Below are 23,620 nucleotides of genomic sequence, written 5' to 3'. Positions count from 1 at the left end.
AAAACTGAATTTAAAGAAGGCTGGTGGATTGGCATTAAATATGATGAACCTCTGGGCAAGAATGATGGAAGGTAAATGTATAATTGAATACCACTCTCTTCATTGTGATATCAAAATAATAATTTTCTTATTGTGTCTTGCTTTTTATATTCTCGACAGTGTTGGTGGTAAAAGATATTTCGAATGTCCACCAAAATATGGAGGATTCGTGAAGCCGACGCACGTGAAGGTCGGAGATTTTCCCGAAGAAGATTTCGACTTGAATGAAGAGCTTTAAAACACCCAGCATTAATCCACTGAATATCTTTTGAATTCTCAAAATGGAAACAATTTTATATAAAATAAGCTTTTTTAAATTAAATAGTGCGCATAAATTTAAGATCCTCAGTATTTCCTTCGTTTTATTATGTCTGGTCGCCAATCAATGGGATGTGTCCTTTCAGTCTGAAAATAGATAATAGATAATATGATATACAATGTTAAAAAAGAATAATTAGATATCACCATAGATGATTATTAGATCGCAAGTGTACAATATAATTATTTATAAAGAAAATTCACACTTACCGCAGTATCGTCTTCCTTATATACTTTTATAGTCTTATCAGCCTCCGTTGTAATCATCCGAGTGCTCGACATGTCAAACGTAATGCTGAATATTCCAGCCTCGCTGTCCATCGAGCCAGGTTGAACCGGTGCTTGGAGTCGCTGGAAATTGTATCCGGTTCTCCAGTCCCAAAGATGCATGGTGCCATTATCGGCGCCGGATACCAAGACCCCATCGGCATTTACAGCCAGACAATTGACTATAGCGTTGTGACCGGATAAGTTTTGAATGAACTTCCCCTCCGGACATTTCCACTGTTTGATATTGTCCGGTGATGCCGAGGCGAACATGTACAAAGACGGATGAAATGCCAGAGCTCGAACGCTCTTCTTGTGATTCGTCAGGGTCGCCCTGGACTTTCCGGCCGCCAAGTCCCATAAACGTATCGTACAGTCGTGGCTGCCGGTGACGATTTGCGGTTCAGCGGTTTGGCAGATCACACTGGCCACTGTGTTGGTATGCCCGACCAGCGTATGGACGTTCGCCTTCGTACGCATATCCCATACTCTTCCCGTAGAATCTCGTCCAGCTGTTACGAGAACGTCCACGGTGGGATGCAACGCCATGGAATATACGGCCGACAAATGCCCGTGATAATGTCTGATCACTTTGTTGTACTCGAGATCCCAGCATTTAACTTGACGGTCCTCGCCGCACGAGAATAAATAAGGATGCCTTTGAGAGAAGGCAAGACCGCGTACACTGCTTATGTGACCGGTTAAGGAAACCTTCAGTTTTCCACTTGCAAGGTCCCATATCTAAAAAAAAAAAGAAAAAAATTATTATTCTTGCAAATGTTCTATGTTCTGAGAAATGTAAATAAATTAGAATAAAATCAAAATAAAGTAAAAAATGGCCAGGCGCAGCAATTAAGGCGTGAAAATTTTATTGTAATTCTAAAATTATTGCAAATATAAAATTATCAATATGAATAATGTACCTTTTTTGAGCCATCTTGAATGCAATTAAAAATTAACAAATAATTTAATACAAGTAATCAAAAATTTAACAAATTAGAATAAATATTTTACCCACTTTGATTACTCTGTCAGCTGAACCAGTGGCAAACCATTCGTTTCCAGGTTCGATAGCGCAACTTCTCACCCATCCGAGATGACCGCTAATAACTCTGTACAATTTCCAAGGTGCGTGCCACTTGGGTTTGGCCATCGAAGGTGTTTTCTTTTGGGGCGCTGTTAGTGCACTGCTACCTGTATTACCTGATCCACCTGTTGCTGCCGCAACAATTGCTGTGTTTCCTTGCATTATATTATAAGGAACAACCGCCGAAGTTATGCTAGCTTCAAAAGTTTCATCTAAAAGTATATTTTTAAAAATGAGTATATAATCACATATATGTAATAAAAACATTTTTTTCGATTCTCCATTAAATCTATATTACCTCCTGGTGGTGGAGGATCTGCAGTGTTATTTTGTTGCTGCGCTTTGACTATATTATTTTGCTTAACACGTTCCAACACTGGGCCATAACTGTCTTTCACTTTTATAGCCTTCTTTATTTGTTGTCTGGAAAAAAATAATGCTTAATGTAAGCGGATTAATTAAACAATTTAAGAAATAATTTGTAGCAATTATGAAGTAACTTACAAAACAGGATCCACTGGTGGTAAAGTTCCTTGATTTAATAGAAACATATCATGAGTCCTTTTTAAAGAACGAAACACTAATGTATGTACAGAATGTCTCTGGACGTCCTGGAATAGAATAATAAATCAATATACGAAATTCATACAAACCTCTATTATATATATTTACATATGCACAATGTTTATATATATATTTATATGTAATATTTAAAATAATATTAAATATAATTCAATATACTTATTACCATCTTTTAACATCGGCTGAATATATGTGATCACAGAGAAAAATATTTGCTTATACAATCAGAGAGAAACCTGAGAGCGGCCACCGCATGGACATGGAAGAATACCTGGACGGAACGCAATACTGCGGGAGTGAAGCACAAAGGGTGAAGGGAACGAAATGTCTATTGACACGGATATGAGACATCTGAGATGGCGGCGGCGGATAATTTCACGGAATGTTATCGTTGGGAATGTACATAATGTCTCAACACAGATGTCTATACAAATCTGTGTGTCTCGATTAACGTCGTGCGACGTGAAAATAGACGCTAAATCTGAGGCATCTAAAATGGACGCAACCGTAGACCTCTCACCCCTCAAAAACTACTCCCCGCGTCTAAAAGGGTACTTTACGTTCCGTCCAGGGACTTGATTCTTGAATTCATTCGCAAGAGAAACGTATACGCAAATTCGGCTCTTACAGAAAAGTTGCAAGTTGATTGGCTATCGCATGGCTTTTAGCCAATCAACTTGCAACTTTTCTGTAAGAGCCGAATTTGCGCATACGTTTCTCTTGCGAATGAATTCAAGAATCGAGCCCCAGGTATTCTTAAGCCTAGTCTACAATAGAGTCGTAAGGTCGTAAACGTAAGAAATTGACCAATCACAGTCGATTATTCTCCTCGAATTCAACTGTGATTGGTCAATTTCTTACGTTTACGACCTTACGACTCTATTGTAGACCAGGCTTAACGCTGGGTCCACAATAGGTGATTTAACGCCCTTACGCTGATCGATACGGGAATCGAACCCGACTCACAATCAGTAACGTGATAACCACAGACTTAAGTGTACGTACTACGAGTCGGGTTCGATTCCCGTCACTCGCACTTTTTTTTTATTATTTATGCAAATTAGAATATTTATTCATGTAAAACAAATTTAATTCAACAATTTTTTTAATTTGCGCTTTCAAAAAACAATTTTTTTAATTTACTCAGGAAACTGGATATAATTTTTATTTAACTTATAATCTGATTAAAGTTAACCGATGTTGGTGAAACTGGCTCTCATCTGTTTAGTTCTCAACTCGGTTCTTATCCGAGTAGTTCGGATATGAACCATATCACGGATTCGAACCATTTCTACGTTTTTTACCGAGCGTAACGACGTAGTTCATGTCCACTTTCTCAGGGGGCGCATCAGTACACGCGTCCACCGAACCGCGGTGGCCGCTCTCAGGTTTCTCTCTGATACAATCATATTCTCTATTCTACATTTCCTTCTATTTCAAGTCAGCTGTTCAAGTCTCAAGTCATTCTCTAGGCTAAAAACTAGAGATCTTTAGTCATAAAACGGCGACTTGTGATTGGTCTCGCCATTTTCTCTCCATTAATCCTCACTAGTTCTTTTCTCCAATTGACCAGTCAGAGTAAAAATCTCTATTTCTTGATTGGTCAGTCAAACGAGTGGCGTTTACAATCTATATATTCTTTTATCGATGATGCGTCAGCTTCTGACGCCACTTTTGCACTGACGGTTTGAATTCAAAAAGGTATAACCACAGTATATACAGTAGCGCAACTCTCTGTCGGCACCTTTGATGTTTGTGTAACATAAAATGGAACGCGCATGCGTGAAATCAGCGAGTATAACCAATACTGCCATCTAAACTTTTATCTCATTTTCTCTTTATTTTCGCTCTCTTTTTAGCACATTACTACATGTAAAATAAATTAATTTTAATAAAAATTATGTATATAAGAGATCACACATTGTTAATAATATAATGTCTAATATATATAAGACAAATAAATACATAAAAAAATATAAAATATTATATAACATAATTTAAATATTAAAATAAATAATAATTTATACTTGACATAACAGATAACAAAAGAATCACATCAAATATTCATATATTTACATATTAATGTGCACACATATATATTTAACACAATTAAAAGCTTAAAATTAAAAGAAATATTTAAAAAATTTTTATAACATATGATAATATATGCGTTTAATTAAAATCCATATATTAAAGTAAATAAATGAATAAAAAAACCAAGATATTTATTAAATATATTTATTAATAAATAATTCTATATTATATATATATTTTATAATAAATATTTTATAGGAAAATTATAAAGTGCGTAATTATAATTTATGTTTTATTTTATCTTAAGAAATTATAATGTACTATAATGTACAATAAATTATACATATGTACTTATATCGCAAATTATTTATTATTATTTTTTCTCTTTCAAATCTCTCACCTAACCATACCTCGGCTACTCGATCCCTCAGTATGAATCAGAGAGAGAAAACCAAAAGAAAGAGTGAGAGAAAAGTTCAGATGGCGGTACTGAATATACTCGCTGATTTCGCGCATGCGTACTCCATTTTATGTATCAAGAAATTGAGAGAGTTGCGCTACTGTATATACTGAAAAAATAATAATAAATAATTTGCGATATAAGTACATATGTATAATTTATTGTACATTATAGTACATTATAATTTCTTAAGATAAAATAAAACATAAATTATAATTACGCACTTTATAATTTTCCTATAAAATATTTGTTATAAAATATATATATAATATAGAATTATTTATTAATAAATATATTTAATAAATATTTTGGTTTTTTTATTCATTTATTTACTTTAATATACGGATTTTAATTAAACGCATATATTATCATGTTATAAAAATTTTTTAAATATTTCTTTTAATTTTAAGCTTTTAATTGTGTTAAATATATATGTGTGCACATTAATATGTAAATATATGAATATTTGATGTGATTCTTTTGTTATCTGTTATGTCAAGTATAAATTATTATTTATTTTAATATTTAAATTATGTTATATAATATTTTATATTTTTTTATGTATTTATTTGTCTTATATATATTAGACATTATATTATTAACAATGTGTGATCTCTTATATACATAATTTTTATTAAAATTAATTTATTTTACATGTAGTAATGTGCTAAAAAGAGAGCGAAAATAAAGAGAAAATGAGATAAAAGTTTAGATGGCAGTACTGGTTATACTCGCTGATTTCACGCATGCGCGTTCCATTTTATGTTACACAAACATCAAAGATGCCGACCAGTGAACTATAACCATACTGGAAGTACAACTGCCTTACCCCCTCCATGGGTACTAGCGGTCAGAGAGAGATAGTTAAACGGCGACCGTCTGTCTCCTTTTAACATGAACTATCTTAGCTGAAAACATTCGTCTCGATTCGTGTCATGCAAACATACAGTGCAAGTACATATACCTACAAGTAATGTGCAATTTTGGAAAAGAAGAATGGGAAGAAAGTGTTAATAAATGAAAAAAGGATGCGTGTGCGTGTACTTGAACCTTGGTACTTGGTATATAGAAAATGCATAAATATTTTTAGAGTGGATAGTATAGCGAGTCACGTGGTACGTGCAGTTAGTTAGACAAGAACAGACGGTCGCCATTCAACTATCTCTCTCTGACCGCTCGAGAACAAAGGAGTTGTACTTCCAGTATGGTTACGCTGGGTCCACAATAGGTGATTTAAGCCCTAAGCCTTAAGAAATTGATCAATCGCAGTCAAGTATGAGGAGAAAACTCGACTGTGATTGGTCAATTTCTTAAGGCTTAGGGCTTAAATCACCTATTGTGGACCCAGCGTTATAGTTCACTGGTGCCGACAGAGAGTTGCGCTACTGTATATAATGTGGTATAAATACAAGGATATGCTCTTGCGCACACTACCAATCAGAATTGTCAAAGTGTGACGTCACAGATAAGCGGTAAATTTAAAACTGTTGTTTCCAAATAGCTTATGTTAGCAGCATTCTCGTCAGATATATTATTTTGATTTCAAGTTTGCAGAAAAAAATTTGTTGTGAAGTAATAGTTTATGAATTAATAAATATAAATAAATAACATTAAAAACTCAATAAATATAGAAAAGTTTAAAAAACGAATATATAAAAATGTTAATATCGATCGTAAAATTTTTCGGAAACGAAAAATATTTTATACTGTTTCCCATCAAGCAATTTTGTCTTTCGATAATAATTGCCACAACCTTTCACAGAACAGGACATTGTAATATTCACAATCTTTCACAATCACGTTTCTCCGGATACAAACAGCACCGGGGGGCCGCCATGTTTAATTATAGTCCAATCAGAGTTACCCGAGTGTGACGTCACACTTTGACTGCGCATTGGGTGAACACGGAATGAGCATAACCTTGTACTTACAGTGGGTCCACAATAGGTGATTTAAGCCTTAAGAAATTGATCAATCGCAGTCAAGTATGACGAGAAAACTCGACTGTGATTGGTCAATTTCTTAAGGCTTAGGGCTTAAATCACCTATTGTGGACCCAGCGTTATACCATGGTCGAACTGTGTGTTCAGGCTATGCGACCCAAACCGAGGCCCGGCAATAGTACCTATAGATACCTATAGATGGCATTGCAATCACAAGATGCTCGTTAGTTTGAGAAAGAGGAGAGATTGCATCTTCTTCTTCTTCTTCTTTTATGGCTGCTTGAGCTTTAAGCCCCTTGCACAATGCTAAGCGATAGGAATAGCGATAACGATAGAAAAATATCTATTCTCTGTTCTTATTGGTGGAATAAAAAATATTTACCAATAGGAACAGAGGTTAGATATTATTCTATCGCTATCGCTATTCCTATCGCTATCGCTTAGCATTGTGCAAGGGGCTTTAGCCAAGAAGACTCTAGTCTTCTTTAACACCGACGAGATACTATTAAAGACCAATGGTCTTACGGGAGTTTGTGTCGCCCGAAAAAAATTGCTGCGCGCTAGCGCCATCTCACTAATATTGCGGTCGCAGTGAGAAACAGTAATTGAAAATAAGAGATTATATGATAACACGCGAAATGCAATTATTCGAAAAAAATATATTATATCGAGTACATACCACAGTATATTTACATAGTAGGGACAGTCCTTTGTTCTCAAATCAGCCGCGCAGATTTGCTTGCGCATCGTAAGCGACCATTTTTATAAGTCATGCCAATCCCGTTCAACATAAAGAACCCAATAACTCCATTACTGTGATTACATTTATAGTAAAATATAATCTGTAAAACTACAATACTATCATTTTGATTTCGCGTTTTATGCAATATTAAATTTTTATTCAGAAAAAATGACTATAAAATAATATATCGAAAATATTTCGCGCAAAATTGTTTTAATAGTAATGTACAACAAAAGGTATGTTACAACAAAAATGTAAGGTACAACATGTAAGGTACAACAAAAATATTGATACGGTGCTGCAACCTAAAGACATGGCGGACTGCTGAAAGGTCAGCTGAAAAAGATCAAAGGTTCCGACGCTGTGTGTCCCTACTGTATATAAGTATACTGTGGTACATACGAGATATTAATAATATATATATATATATATATATATATATATATATATATATATATAGGTATATACACATGTATGTGTATATACAATATATCTTTTTTTTTTTTAAACTACTACTTTGAATAAAAATATTATACATAAAAAATAAAGAATGCTTTTTTTTCAATTTTTGAAGAATTCTAGTATAATATTTCAAGAGTCCTCCGTTATAATATTTGGCAAATTTCGAAACATCGAGCAGTGTGTATAATTTCTCTCTCTCTTTCTCTCTTTCTCTCCTCTCTCCTTCTCTTTTCCTTTCTTCTTTTATCTCTTGTATGCAAGCATTGAATCTCTCTCGAGGCTTATTATTTTTTATTTTACTTTTCTAACTTGTTTTATTTATGTGACAAATGCGGCTTTTTCGCATTTTTTTATTTTTATTTTATATTTTTGAATGTAATTTTATTAGATTAATGAGATTTTTTACGATTAAAATGACACAAATCACAACATAAATCAGATAATTTTTTATTAGACAAGTAATTAAAATTGCATATTTTAACTAAAAATTATCCGATTTATGTCGTGTTTGCGGTGTCATTTTAATCGCTAAAATTTCATTAATCCATTAAAATTATTTTCAAACCGATAAAATGCAAATTAAAAGTTTTAGTTTTTATGTATAAGATGTTTACAATCGTGATTATTGTAGATAAGGAAAGATTCCCGATGTCGTCGAAGCGAGAGCGAGAACGAATAAAGAACAAGCGAGATGACGTATCATCAAAGATTTCCGAAGTCTCTCTCGCGAGGTTCCCTTTAAATATAATCTTTCATATCATATGTCATGTTACTATAGAAAATACAATTTTTGTATTTCGCATTTTATCGAGTTGAAAATTATTTTAATGAATTAATGAGGTTTTTGCGATTAAAATGACACCAAACACGACATAAATCGGATAATTTTTCATTAGTTAATAATTAAAATTTTAATTACATTTTTAATAAAATTCATCCAATTTATGTCATGTTTGGTGTCATTCTAATTAGAAAAATCTCATCAATTCATTAAAATTATTTTCGAACCAATAAAATGTAAAATAAAAGTTATAGTTTTTATTTCATAAGATGTTTATCTTCTCGACGTGCTAGAACAGCTCAGAAAGATAAACTGATTCGAAAATCGCGTCTTCCTGCGAAAGCAAGAGCGAGACCGTCAACGAAGAGCGAGCGCGAGAAGACCTATCATATATCAAAGAGTTCCGAAGTCGCTTACAATCGGCTTTCCCCATCTATAGCAATTCATGAATATAAACAGCTTATAAATAAAAACTTAAAACTTTTATTTTACATTATATCAGTTTAAAAGTAATTTTAATAAATTAATGAAATTTTTACGATTAAAATGATATCAAACACGACATAAATCGGGTAATTTTTAATTAAATATGTAATTTTAATTACTTGTTCAGTGAAGAATTATCCAATTTATGTTGTAATTGATGACATTTTAATCGCAAAAATCTCATTAATTTAATAAAATTATAGTATATTTAAAAATATGTAATATAAAATATAAAAAGTTTAGTGCAAGAAAACCATTTATTGTCACATAAATAAAACAAATAGAAAAATAAATAAAATAAAAAATAATGATAATAATGAGAGAGAGAGAGAGAGAGGGAGGGAGTGAGAGGGAGGGAGAGAGAGGGAGGGAGAGAAAAAGAGAGAGAAATATATTCTAAATAATATATATATATTATATAAATTTAAAAAAATATATATTAATAATAATAATCTCTAAACAATGTTTTAAAGAGATTACAATATTCAAAATATTCAAATACGATAATTATATATATATATATATGTATTTTTTAAATTTGTATAATATTTTAAATTTAATTTTTTAAATTTAATTTATTTATTAATAATTATTAATATTATTATTGTTTTATTATAATTATATTATTTTTATATATTATTTTTTTTATTTATATTAGTGTCATTATATAGTTTATATTCAACATAATTATAATAATTATATATTCATATATAAATAATGAGATAGGAATTTGGTAAAGGTAAAGTCAGTAAAATGTTCTTGTTAGTTATCCTCCGTACAGGTTAGAGAGAATAACTAATATAATCATTACCGACCGTATGACGGGCCCACCGAGCCCATTTGGTAGAGACAGAAATTTACCCAGGGCTGACCGTCTTTACTAGTACCTAGTCGGTGGCTTTAGGGATTACTCATACGCCATTAATTGACTATAACACAGTATAACTACATACAGTAGTGACAGTGCTAGAAAATCAGCGAGTAAATTTTCTTTTACGCATGCGTTAGCTGTAAGGCTAAGAACATGGCGGACCGGCACGTGATCGACTCACGGCTACATCAAAGGAGCCGACAGCTACTGTCACTACTGTATGTATCACGTTTTATAATTTTATTAATACATTTTTAAAATATACTAACATTAAAAACAGAAAATAATTTGCATTATTATCTTTATCTCATTAAAAAAGACTTTGCGTAAGACGTTATCGCGATTCTTAGGGTGCCGGCACATGCAGCGTAACTTGCGTAAGCGTAACCTGCGTATTCTAGTAATTTTACACTTCGGCGTAAAATATTACTAGGATACGCAGACTACGCTGTTTTATTACGCCGATTCAAGAAACTGACGGAAGTGTATCGTGGTGCAGAGAGAGAGTGCATTTATTCCACTAACAGTACCTCGTCAGTGATTATTCGCACAAAAAATTTGCAAATAAAAATGAATGAGAATCAAATCAGGGTAAGTTAAAAAGTAGCTTTATAGTCTGATTATACTTTATGTTCTTATTATTACAAAATAAAATAATACAAAACAATTGATTTTAGGAAATTACATGTTAGCTGGCTAAAAAATAAGCCAGAACGGATGCAAAAGTTTATCGTAATAGAGGGAGAGCCATTAATTCGTAATAATCTCTTTGCAATATTAACGTTATATAATTTTAGATTATCCATAGACATACTTTTAATTATTAATTATTTTATTTTAGCTTTTGTAAAGCAATGCTTATGTCAGAATACAGAAGAAGTATGCATCATTGAAAATGAAAATCATAAAAAAATTTCTGTCATCTACCACATTGATAAACAAATATATCTGTGTCTAATTTTACAACAGTTTGATACAAAATATGCAGGGATACTTGTAAACCAGGCAAGTAATTTTGTTCGCTATAATGTATATATTTTAATATATATTTTAATACTAAAGAATATGTATGTACATTTTTTACAGATATCTGACTTATTATTAAACACAGAGAGCACAATTTCAATAGTGTGCCGTCATGTATCACAGTTTCAGAGTACAAATATTCCAGAAACACCATCATTTTTAAGAATATTGACTACCAAAAATGCAAATGTTTCCAAGTATAAAATTGAACGATTAGAACAACCAAATATTGTATTTGGAGTTGGCGCAGGAGGTTGGTATTTATGTTAATACTTAAAATATTTCATGAGAATTAATGAAACTTATCTATTTGTTTCAGTTTTGTCTTATGCTGAACTTACAGGCATATCAGCCAAATTATACATGTTATATATTGACAATTTTGTACTGGATTCCGTGTATCGTGGTGCAGAGAGAGTGCATTATTCCACTAACCTCGTCAGTGATTATTCGCACAAAAAATTTGCAAATAAAAATGAATAAGAATCAAATCAGGGTAAGTTAAAAAGTAGCTTTATATCAAATTTATTTTATAATACATAGTTGTAATGATTCTGTTATATCTGATGTACTGCTCAAGAAATGTTGATGCAAAATTGTAAGGTTAAATAATTGTATATCTATATACATAATTGCTTGAATTTTTTACATGTAAAATCTTTGTTTTCTCTTTCTCCATTTCCTTCACTAGGTTGTCACTGGCGCCTTGTAATAATCTTTGTCTTTCTCTGAATATAGGACGCACCCACATACGACGAACTTCTTTCTTTTCAGATAGTATTTTCCAGATTGCAAACAGTTTTAATAAGTGATTTTTTCTAATTTTCCACTGTTGAACTGTTTGCTTCTTCTTCCATCTCTGCCACCGTTTCCAAATAATAAGTAATAATAAATCAGAATTTATGTATTCTGATCCCACAATCACCTATTAATATAAAAGATTCGTATTAGAATTTTAACTTTATATATTATTAATTATAACGTAATCAATATAAATATAAATTAGTTTTACCTTTTGTAATGACGAGTCTACCATGGTATCACCGATAATCTTTTTACATAGCCTCAAAAACACACGAGGTGTACTAAGTGCAGATATACTACAAATATTACGCTTCACACATGTCCGGGCTTCACATGACGCGTACCTTTTCAGATGCGTAAGTTACGAAAACCAATCACAAATTTGTTTTGCATTTCTGTTAGAATGTCTAACAGAAACTCTAATCTGTGATTGATTAAATTAGTTACGCTTTTTTCACATTTACGTAAAATACGCCCTATGTGAATCTCCCAAAATGGCGTAACTTCTGTTAAAATTACTAGAATACGCAGGTTACGCTTACGCAAGTTACGCTGCATGTGCCGGCACCCTTAATGTTCAAATGAAGCGCCCGTAAGGCTTACAACATGGCTGATCGTCACGTGATCGACTCACGGCTACATCAAAGGAGCCGACAGCTACTGTCACTACTGTATGTAGTTATACTGTGACTATAATGATTCAAACTGCTCTCAGATCGCAGATCTGAGGGTGAAAACCCATGGACTGATATTTTCCGCGTAACGCGTATCGCGTAACCAATCAGAACATTCAATTGCGCGTAAAGGAAACGTGGAACGGCTCTGATTGGTTACGCGGTACGCGTTACGCGGAAAATATCAGTCCATGGGTTTTCACCCTAAATACTTTCCAAAAAATATACTTTAAGGTGCCTTTTCATGCTGACGCTCGACGCTCATTTTTAGCGTCAAAAGACGTCACGTGACCAAAAATAAAGATACCAATTCGTTAATTTTGGTCACGTGACGTCTTTTACCGCTAAAAATGAGCGTCGAGCGTCAGCATGAAAAGGCACCTTTATGCGTAAAAACGCGACAAAACACGTCCGCACATGTCGAACGACGCCAACGGACCCAGGAGAGATTGCAGGATGGGGGGAGCAAGAAGGATAGAATAGAAAGAATGACTAAAGCTGAAAGCACATAAAATTGCAGAAACCATGGGCAGAAGCCATAGCGCATGCGCTATGGTCGCCGGTGATTCTGCCCATGGCTTCTGAATTTCCAATCTACATACATAATGCATAAGTCACAGGCATAAAGTTTTACTGTAAAAAGTTATAAAAAAAGTTATAAAATATTATAATATAAAACAAAATGTCTATGCAACTAAATACATACAGATTTGCTTACAATAGGCTTGTTTTCTATTCCTCTGCACTGATGAACTAATGCAATAAGTTAGAATGAGACAATAAAGTATATTTTGTCTTACTCTAACTTATTGCACCAGTGTGCACAGTTCAGCCAGTGCAGGAATAGAAAACAAGCCTCATATAGTATAACACAATATATTTATTCTATCATACATACAATATGTATAATATACATATGTATATATATATTTTTTTAAATCGGTATAATCACCGACGAGATACTATAATAGTATCTTTTTATTGATTATACCACAGACGAGATACTATAATAGTATCTCGTCTGTGGTATAATCAATAAAAAGATTAGTTGTCGAATCCAACTTCTCATTTTATCGGTAAAATAAAAAATGGCTTTAGGATCTCCTTAAGATTTCGAATTAGCAAAAAAAAAGATAGTGCCAACAGTACATGGTGTTCCCAAGCGGTCACCCATCTAAGTACTGACCATGCCCAATGTTGCTTAACTTCAGTGATCGGACGAGAACTGGTGCGTTACAACGTGGTATGACCGTTGACAATGGTAATACCTTTAATTGCTGAAAAAATAATAACTTGAAAATTCTAAGACGATTGTAAAAAAGTTTTTTTATCGTCATTAATTTTCCTATACATTTGAAACAAAAAATATATATCATTAATGACAATGGGTGCTTTCCAGCTACGGAACACAGTGTGACACTGTGTTACACAGTGTTACACAGTGTTACACAGTGTTACACAGTGTCGCCTTGTAGCTGGAATGCTATTTAGCTATTTCATTTCACCACCAGAGTACTTTACAATATTTGTCACTAAATTTACCGATGTATATGTACAATTATGTTTAACAATTTGTAATAATTAAAAATCGCAGTAGATATTTTCGCTGTAAAAATATTTTGTAACAACATTTTTTTATGAATAAATTTATTTATCAGATATATAGAAGAGACTAAAAAAACTGATAAAATTATGTAAATTAAATTGTTATAAAAAATTAATAAAATTAAGTTTTTTTCTATAATTATTCAAATTACATAATTAGTTTCGTGCAAAGAGCGATTAAAAGAAAAAAACGCGCGTAAGCATCCACTCAATTTAAGAATTTTTAACTAATATCTTCTAACTATATAGTCTATATTAATTTTCATTAATTATAAATAAAATAATTATTTCTTAAATTATATATAACATGAGACTATATTCTTAAACTTGCTTAAACAATTTTTCAACGATTGCAATATTAATTTTTTTTTAAATTATGCCTTCTAACTATGCTTAATTATTTTTTATTAATTATAAATAAAATAATTATTTTTTAAACTATAAGACTATATTCCTAAACTTGCCTAAATAAGTTTTTAATGATTGCAATATTAAAAGTTTGTTAATTATGTCTGCTAATTATACGCTTAATTAATTTTCTTAATTATAAATAAAATAATTTCTTAAACTATGAGACTATTACTACGTTTACGCGAGTGTTACTTCTGTAGTAACTTACTCAAATGTACAAGTTACGATAATTTTTGAGTAAGTTACTACAGAAGTAACACTCGCGTAAACGTAGTATATATTCCTAAACTTGCCCAAATAAATTTTCAACAATTGCAATATTAAAATTTTTAAAATTATATTTGCTAACTATACGCTCAATTAATTTAAATTAATTATAAATAAAATAATTAATAATTATTTCTTAAACTATATGAGACTATATTCCTAAACTTGCCCAAACAATTTTTTAACGATTGCATAATAAATAAAAATAAGAAATATTAAATTTGTCTGCTAAGTATATATACAGAGATCACCTACGGATCACCTACCAATCCATAGAAAATAAAATAATGATAACAAATGTAAAAATGTTGGTAACTATGGAGCGACGACACAGTCGTATACAGCATATTAGAGCTCCGTGAACTTGGCCCCCCAATTTTGACTTTTTGAGTTTTTTTTTTTTTATCGTTTGTAAGTCGTTTGTAGGTGATTGTTAGATTAATTAGAACGTTTGTTAGATTAGCCTCGCGCTGCAAAATAAAAAATAAAATTGACCGTGAAGTTAGTCCCCGGTTTTTTATTTTGATCCTAAAGGGGTAATACCACTGTAAATTTTTTCAAAAATCGAAAATTTTTTTTTTGGCTTAAAAAATACTTTAGACCCTCTAAAATGTGGGGCAAAAAGTCTCATACCGGAAAACATTTTTTTTCCTCGAAATTTCGACCTATTTTCCGAGCGCGTCGGGCTACTCCGAAACGACTATCTAAGTCGGATACATACTTGCTGGGAAGGTACAGCCTTATGCTTTACCTTTTGATTTCTAACTTCTCCCTAATAGATGTCGTTAGAAGGTGTTTGGGTTCAATCAGAAGCATTTCCAAACAAAAGTACGTTAGTATAGCATCAGTATCTGTAGAATCGTTGGTTTTTTTCTCGCTTGACATCAAAGTTTTTGTGTTTCGCACTAATTATTTCTACTAGTACTAGTTATTTTGTATTTCTGAGTGCTCTCGAAATAACAATGAGTAATAAAAGAGTGTATTTGGGCAAGAAAGGTACGAAAAAATCGTATCCAACGAGGCGTCGGAGTAATGTATCATCGAGACGACCGTTGAATAGATACGAGGCTGAGGGTAACACGGAAGGAGTCAGTGCCTCAGCGGAGAAATTAAAAGTGTCTTCCAACGATGTTGATGTGAATTATGGATTCGGTTATAGAATTATAAACTTTATTGCTGTTTTTTCAACAATTGCTCAACATGTAAAGTGCAAAACATATGATTCGAACATCTCGTTTCAAGAGAGAAGTCCTCGGGGCTTAGGCTTCAAAATAGTTATTGCTTGCCCGAATTGTCCAGATGTTGAAATTCCAAGTAGTAAATTCATACGAAATGCATATGAAATAAACCGTCGAATCGTGTTGGCAATGCGACTACTTGGAATAGTGCTAAATGGAATTATGAAATTTTGTGCGTTTATGGAATTGCCACGACCGATATTCCAATCTTTTTATGATAAAATAGTGAATATGATTTCGATCGCAACAAGGTCTGTACGAAACGCTAGCATAAAAAGAGCAGCACAAGAAGAAAAAAAGAAAAGTGAAGAAAATGGACAGTCTGAAGGGATAACTGTTTCCGGTGATGGTTCGTGGAGGAAACGTGGATTTTCGTCACTTTTCGGTATCACATCTTTGATTGGATGGTTCACAGGAAAGATCGTCGATGTTGAAGTTAAATCAAGGTATTGTAAGTCTTGCGAGCACTGGAAAAGTAAATCTGGAACATCTGAGTATGAGGAATGGCGCAGTAAACACGTCGATGAATGTCAGGCGAACCACGACGGTTCATCTGGTAAAATGGAAGTAAACGCTGTCATCGAGATGTTCTCACGCTCTGAAACTTTGCACGGCCTGAAATACGCAAATTACATCGGTGATGGTGATAGCAAAACCTTCAAAGGAATAAAAGATACTAATCCTTATGAAAATTTTGAAGTACAAAAGAAAGAATGTATCGATCACGTACAAAAAAGAATGGGTACTCGTCTAAGAAATCTGAAGAAAACAGTGAAAGGCCTCGGAGGAAAAGATAAATTAACGGCCAAATTAATCGATCAATTGACGATTTATTATGGATTGGCAATACGTCGGAATGCAAACTCCTTGGAGAATATGAAAAATGAAATCTGGGCAACCTTATTTCATAAATTATCAACCGACGAAAATCCGCAGCACCAGAAATGCTCAGACTCTTGGTGTAACTGGAAGAAGGCAGAGGCAGCCGATACCTTGGACACCTACCATCATAAGCCGGCACTTTCTAAAGTAGTTTTTGATGCCATCAAACCAATTTATGAGGATTTGAGTCGAGATGAGTTGTTAAATCGTTGCTTGGGAGGCTACACGCAGAATAGCAACGAAAGCTTCAATGCTACCGTTTGGAAACTGGCTCCAAAATCTTATTCGAGTGGCAAAACAATTTTGGATCTAGCAACGGATTTGGCTTTATGCAATTTTAATGATGGACTTACCAGTATTTTACAAATTATGAAGATTTTGGAAATGGATATCGGCATCCAGTCTTACAATTTCTGCTTGGAAGCCGATGCCAAGAGAATACAGCACGCCGAGCAGTCTTTGACGGACGAGGCAAAAGAGGCACTCTCTAGCATCAAATCCTCAAGGAAAGAAAACGAGGATGAATATTTGAATTTAGAAGGACAACTTTATGGTCCTGGGATTGCAAACTGATGGTAAAAAATTTTTATTGATAGAATTTTCCATATTTTCACGTCTAAAACTCATTTGTAAACTTTGAAAGCGTTTTTCTCGAAACACGATTTTTCAAAACGGCACGCAGCATAACTTAAACAATTTTCATCCTTTTCATTTCAAATTTTAACTACATCTTTAAAATTACATTTTAAAGAAAAGTACGTAGGGGATTTTCGATAAGTTTATTTAAACATTATTTATAAACAAATGAATGCCATTTTTTTCGCCGAAAAATGAACGACTTCATTCAAACACTCGCCAATCGCTCAAAAATCAATATTTCTAAAATCCCCTACGTAGTTCTCTAGCTATTATCATGAAGATTAAGTGGAATTTTTTTTTGTTCCAGGTTGAAATCTGCACAAGCTACACTGCGTGCCGCAGAGCGCCTCAAATTCAACGTGCCTCGGGCGAATGGCTCTAGTGTCGCCATTTTTATTCATATTTATATCATAATTTTTCTTTTTGTACTTAAATATAATGTTAATAACTCCACCAAATATTATTATTCTACTACCTTCCCTTCCTTGTCAAAAAAATTACCAAAAAACCCCTTTTTTCGGGCGTCTACAGTGGTGTTATCCCAGTTTTGCAGAGGCTCAATCGATGCGGAATCGTTTGTTGGAGCCGTAATAGAAAACGCGGAACGACTCTGGCCGGTATAGTCGGTTCTTATATTTAAGAATGTCTTAAGTACAATCTTAAGATGTGATTAACCAATCACAGAGTCGTATTTGCATCTTAAGACATTACTTATTAAGACGGTCTTGAAATAAGAACGGACTATGAATACCGGCCTCTGATTGGTTACGCGGTACGCGTTATGGCTCCGGCAGACCAGCGCGATTAGCGACACGCGAAATATCGTTTTTTGCTTTTATTTAAGAAACGACGATCTAACAAACGTTCTAATTAGCATATTCATGACCAACAAACGATTCCGCATCGATTGAGCCTCTGCAAAACTTAAATAATCTAAATTAAAAGCCGAGGGCTAACTTCATGGTTATTTCCCTAGAAAATTATCAAATATCGTTTTTTGCTTTTATTTAAGAAACGACGATCTAACAAACGTTCTAATTAGCAGATTCGTGACCAACAAACGATTCCGCATCGATTGAGCCTCTGCAAAACTTAAATAATCTAAATTAAAAGCCGAGGGCTAACTTCACGGTTATTATTTCCCTAGAAAATTATCAAATATCGTTTTTTGCTTTTATTTAAGAAACGACGATCTAACAAACGTTCTAATTAGCATATTCGTCCCCGATAAAAAAAATCGATAGAAAACAACAGAAAACGATTACATCGTTTTTAATCGTAGTTATGAATCGAAAGTTAAAGAAATAATATCGTAAATGTACGATTGATTCTCTAGCGTTTCCTTTCGTAAGTATCCTATTAATATGTTATCGTTTCTTATCATTTCTTTTCGCTAACCCATACAGCATTGAATGATTGTAGAAACATATTGCATAGATCTAACATTATAATATTGCATGTGAGTTGTGAAATATTCCTGCAATATTACTGCAAGAATGTGGCAACAGTAAAATTTCCGCTTTTAAAAAAATTACAATGTAATGCTATGGTATTATTACGGTGCAATATATTAAAAATAATATTAAATAAAACTTTTTATTTCGATATATACGCGCTTTCATCATTATGTTTACTTATAGTAATTTAATGTAGTAAAATATATATATTTCTATAATTATTAACTTTAAATTAAGTAAATTCTAGTTTATGCTGATGTTATAAAACATTATTAATGTTATAACATCAAGCGTTAAATCTAGCATTTACTCGACATTTTAAAGTTAAGAGACAATTGTACCTTTAGTCTTAGAGCTAATTTCATCAACTTTATATAATTCTCCTGACTAAAACTTAAGTACGAGATAGATAGTGAATCGCGCGTCGCATAGCGGTAAATGAAGGAACTAACGATTTGACTGAATACTATTTTTTTATAATATTTTTGGAATGTTGCTGTAAGATTTTTCATAAAATATTACAGTTATATGTTTCTATAATGTCCCTACAGTATTACAATGCAACTTGCAAGATTGTAATATTACTGCAATGTAATTGCAATGTACTGTTTTTGCAAATCGTATCGGTTCCTATTGTATTCTATCGATTTTTTATCGGGGATGTTTTCTGTTGTAACTTTACGATAATACATTTATAAAATACGTTTTCAATTGTTTATGGTTGATGCATGATTAAAAATTATAGGATTTTTTGTAATTGTATGTTAAAAAACTTAAAACTTTTTTTATTGTAAATATACAATTGATTACGAATAGATTTTCAATCATTTTTTCTTGATAAATTCCAATAAAACAATAAAAAACAATATATCACAATAAGAATTTTATCGTATTCTAACGACTGAATCCGCTTTTAACAGAGAATGAAAGAAAACGATAAAAAACGATAACATTTCTTTCGAAATCTAAAAGATAAAACAATAAGATACGATAAGAAACGATAAGATTTTCTACAGATCGTATCGGTTCCTATTGTTTTCTATCGATTTTTTTTATCAGGGGTGACCAACAAACGATTCTGCATCGATTGAGCCTCTGCAAAACTTAAATAATCTAAATTAAAACCCGAGGGCTAACTTCACGGTTATTTCCCTAGAAAATTATCAAATATCGTTTTTTGCTTTTATTTAAGAAACGACGATCTAACAAACGTTCTAATTAGCATATTCGTGACCATCATACAGCACCGAAAGGTTGCAGATATATTGCAGAATAATTTCATTGAAACTTTGCAATATTGCAAATTGGTTGCGAAATATTACTGCACCATTGCTGCAAGATTGCGGCAACGGCTAGATGTCCGCTTTTTGTTATATTGCAATGTAACGTTACAGCAACATTGCAATGTAATATATTTTGAAGAATGCAACGTTACTGCAACCATCCACTAATGTTACTTGTTTATTTATTTTGCTAGCAAAAATTCCGCTTTTGTAAATTTTCTTAAATATAAATTTATTTAGGTATAAATAAATATACAAACAATAAGAAATCATATTCTATCTACCAAAAGATTGTTTACAATTCGACTTTAACATTATAATTCCCTGTATTGGAATTGTATCAGAAAAATTAAACTTAATAAGAAATATTTATGACATCTTCAATCTTGATAGCCGCTTTCTGCAAGCTACATATAATTCTCATGACTGAAACTTAAATACGAGATAGATAGCGCATCGCGCGGCGCATAGCGGTAAATAAAAGAACTAGCGACTATTTAATGCTATTATATAAATTTTGGCATAAAAAAAACTCTTTAGCTTAGTAATAACATTTTCTTAATTATATTTTAGAATTTAATAAACATTTTAATAAAAATTTGAATTGTATATAAATTAAAAATATAGAATATATATCATACATCCACCATAAATGTCTAATGGACATCTATGATGGATTTATTTACTGTGGAGATAATATGGATTTCTGTTAGAGATCTATTCGACATCCACCATGGAGATAGATGTCATATGGAGCTATGGAGATTATATGGTCCAATGGTTCGATAACTTGCGTTCAGCAGAATAATTAATATATTAACTTGCCGTCTTATTCATCGATGATGATGCGTTAGATCCATAGACATAGAAATATAGATATTATATATAATTTATAAATAAATATATTTTATATATTTATAAATAAATTATTTTATAATAAATATATATAATATATATATATATATATATATATATATTATGTATAAAAATATATTTCCTATATATCTATGGTTGGATCTAAGATTCGTCATACGGTATAAATAAACAAATTTAGCGACTATAAATCAAAATTGAATATATATATATATATATATTGCTTTTGTAATGTTCTGGAATGTTGCTGTAACATTCTCATGAAATATTACAATTGTATGTTTCTGTAATGTCTCTACAACGTTACATTGCAACTTGCAAGATTGTAACATTGCCGCAATGTAACTGCAATGTTCTGTGCTGTATGGGCGCAACAAACGATTCCGGGGATCAAAATAAAAAACTGGGGGCTAACTTCACGGTCAATTTTATTTTTTATTTTGCAGCGCGAGGCTAATCTAACAAACGTTTTAATTAATCTAACAATCACCTACAAACGACTTACAAACGATTAAAAAAAAAAAAACTCAAAAAGTCAAAATTGGGGGGCCAAGTTCACGGAGCTGCATTTTAGCTGTGTACGCTTGTGTCGACTTGTGTCGTAGTTGGAAAGCACCGAGTCGTACACTGTGTTACACAGTGTCGCCTGTGTACATAGCTGGAAAGCACCCTATGTTTCCACTGAGGGTTCGAATCGGGAGTGGAATTACGTGCACAATCGAGTTGAATCGAATTCGATCAGTCGACTTCACAGACTTCTATATATACTAGACTGCTAACACCTGTACAAAATGACTCGAAAAAGTGATGCGAGGTCACGGTCTTGTATACAGGTCTGGGCACTTCGGCGAAAATATGTGAGCAGAAGTAACGCCAATATGGCGTCTACAGTTGGCCGATTACCAAGAGCGTAGACACGTTTTCGGCACTATGTTGTCTGACAAAACATGCCAACTGCGCTTGCGCGTCGGCCTATTATAGTCGCCATATTGGCGTCACTTCGCTCACACCGGTTTATATGAAAATAGTATAGGAGTGCCCAGACCTGTATACAAGACCGTATGCGAGGTGCAAATAGTGGTGGGGATGGCAGCCATATTTCGAGTGGGCAAATTATACTGGGTGTTCAGTTCTCATTAAACAAAATACGTACGTATATTGTCAAATGTCAATAGACGTGATAGCCTCAAAATACGTTGCATAAATAAATCTGTGATTGTGATAAATTTGTATACATATCATGCCTATGACATGTTGTGTACGCGAATGTCGAAACAGAGCTAGTAAAAAAGACAATATTCAATATTTTAAGTAAGTATATACTTTTTTATATGAATGTAGATTTATTTAAAAAAAAATATTATTTAAGACTATTTTGTTATATTTTAGATAAAATCAAAAAATAAATGCATTTATTGTTATATATATATAGTTTATATAAAATCTCTCAAAATATAATGCATTTCTTTTATAATGGTTTCAACTTTCCATTCAAAGATGAACGACGATTGATAGCATGGATAAATGCAATAAATAGACCACAGTGGACACCCAAAAAAAATAGTAGAATTTGTAGCCAACATTTTACTAAAAATGATTATTTAGATCGTCCAGGAGGATATGTAAAACATTTAAAACATAATGCTATACCATCTAATATTTATGTCATCATATGAGCTTCAGCAAGAAAAATTAAAGAAAAAAGAGACACAAGATATAAATAAAGAAAATGTGGACTCAAATATGGATATTGATCAAACTGTAGAAAGGGACAATATACAGATGAACATAAGCAACACAGACTGTTCATATACAGAATTATGTTCAGAAAAAAGTGTGACATCTCCAGAACCTTCATACATTGCATTTCCAGCTCAGGAATTCATTGATAATAATAATAACATAGATTCTGATAATAGTTCGGATGATAATGCAAGAATAAGTATTTCAAGCTCACATAAAGAATTTATGTTACGTCACAAAGTACGCATATTGCAGCAACAAGTTCGCAGAAAAAATAAAACGATTGATTCCTTGAAACAATTATTAGCAGATTTAAAAGCACAGGTACAGCTAAATTACATATATATGTACCTATATATTGTTTAGTTTTATATTTTTCCACTTATCTTTTATATCTATCTTATCTATACATATATAGAAAACTATGCTAAATCGTACCTCTTAACGTAAATATTAAAATTGCAATAAAACTATCAAAGAAATAAAAAAATTTTTTTATTTATTTATTTAAAATATAGTTTTTTGTCAACAATCACTAAACATTAACACAAAATCAATGTTTTATATTGTAAATTAAAAATTAAAATGTGGTATTTGGTACGATTTTACATCGGTTTGCTAATTGTATTTCTCCATTTAAGAAATA

The 23,620-nt window shown here is 32.3% G+C and overlaps 3 protein-coding genes, 1 long non-coding RNA gene and 1 other non-coding gene across 5 annotated transcripts; 2 read left to right on the top strand and 3 right to left on the bottom strand.

Annotated features, from left to right (window-relative positions):
• Positions 1 to 98: 98 nt before the first annotated feature.
• LOC145933269 (pleiotropic regulator 1-like) lies at positions 99 to 2,809 on the bottom strand. The gene is made up of 6 exons (XM_083032825.1): positions 2,460 to 2,809; positions 2,216 to 2,322; positions 2,010 to 2,134; positions 1,643 to 1,923; positions 568 to 1,365; positions 99 to 444 (listed from the first exon to the last, which is right to left on the bottom strand). Exons 1-6 carry the CDS (start codon positions 2,460 to 2,462, stop codon positions 385 to 387), a joined length of 1,374 nt encoding a protein of 457 aa, XP_082888951.1. The 5' UTR covers positions 2,463 to 2,809; the 3' UTR covers positions 99 to 384.
• A 7,622-nt stretch (positions 2,810 to 10,431) lies between these two features.
• On the top strand, positions 10,432 to 12,170 carry LOC145933938 (uncharacterized). Its single transcript, XM_083034007.1, has 5 exons — positions 10,432 to 10,663; positions 10,750 to 10,829; positions 10,914 to 11,077; positions 11,159 to 11,351; positions 11,418 to 12,170. Exons 1-5 carry the CDS (start codon positions 10,647 to 10,649, stop codon positions 11,579 to 11,581), a joined length of 618 nt encoding a protein of 205 aa, XP_082890133.1. The 5' UTR covers positions 10,432 to 10,646; the 3' UTR covers positions 11,582 to 12,170.
• Positions 11,380 to 12,379, bottom strand: LOC145933939 (uncharacterized). Its single transcript, XR_014424953.1, has 2 exons — positions 12,111 to 12,379; positions 11,380 to 12,023 (listed from the first exon to the last, which is right to left on the bottom strand). It is a non-coding gene; the product is annotated as an uncharacterized LOC145933939 (long non-coding RNA).
• Positions 12,380 to 13,713: 1,334 nt separating this feature from the next.
• LOC145934604 (5S ribosomal RNA) lies at positions 13,714 to 13,833 on the bottom strand. Its single transcript, XR_014425070.1, has one exon. It is a non-coding gene; the product is annotated as a 5S ribosomal RNA (ribosomal RNA).
• A 1,988-nt stretch (positions 13,834 to 15,821) lies between these two features.
• Positions 15,822 to 17,552, top strand: LOC145933677 (uncharacterized). The gene has a single exon (XM_083033643.1). It carries the CDS (start codon positions 15,822 to 15,824, stop codon positions 17,550 to 17,552), a length of 1,731 nt encoding a protein of 576 aa, XP_082889769.1.
• The last annotated feature ends 6,068 nt before the right edge of the window (positions 17,553 to 23,620 follow it).

The sequence above is a fragment of the Prenolepis imparis genome, unplaced genomic scaffold (assembly GCF_030444845.1).
Source record: "Prenolepis imparis isolate NDT839.2.m4 unplaced genomic scaffold, iyPreImpa1.0 SCAF_3, whole genome shotgun sequence".
NCBI classification, from domain to species: domain Eukaryota; kingdom Metazoa; phylum Arthropoda; class Insecta; order Hymenoptera; family Formicidae; genus Prenolepis; species Prenolepis imparis.
The sequence above is the reverse complement of the archived record's forward strand: the minus strand, read 5'-3'. Positions and strand labels throughout refer to the sequence as shown.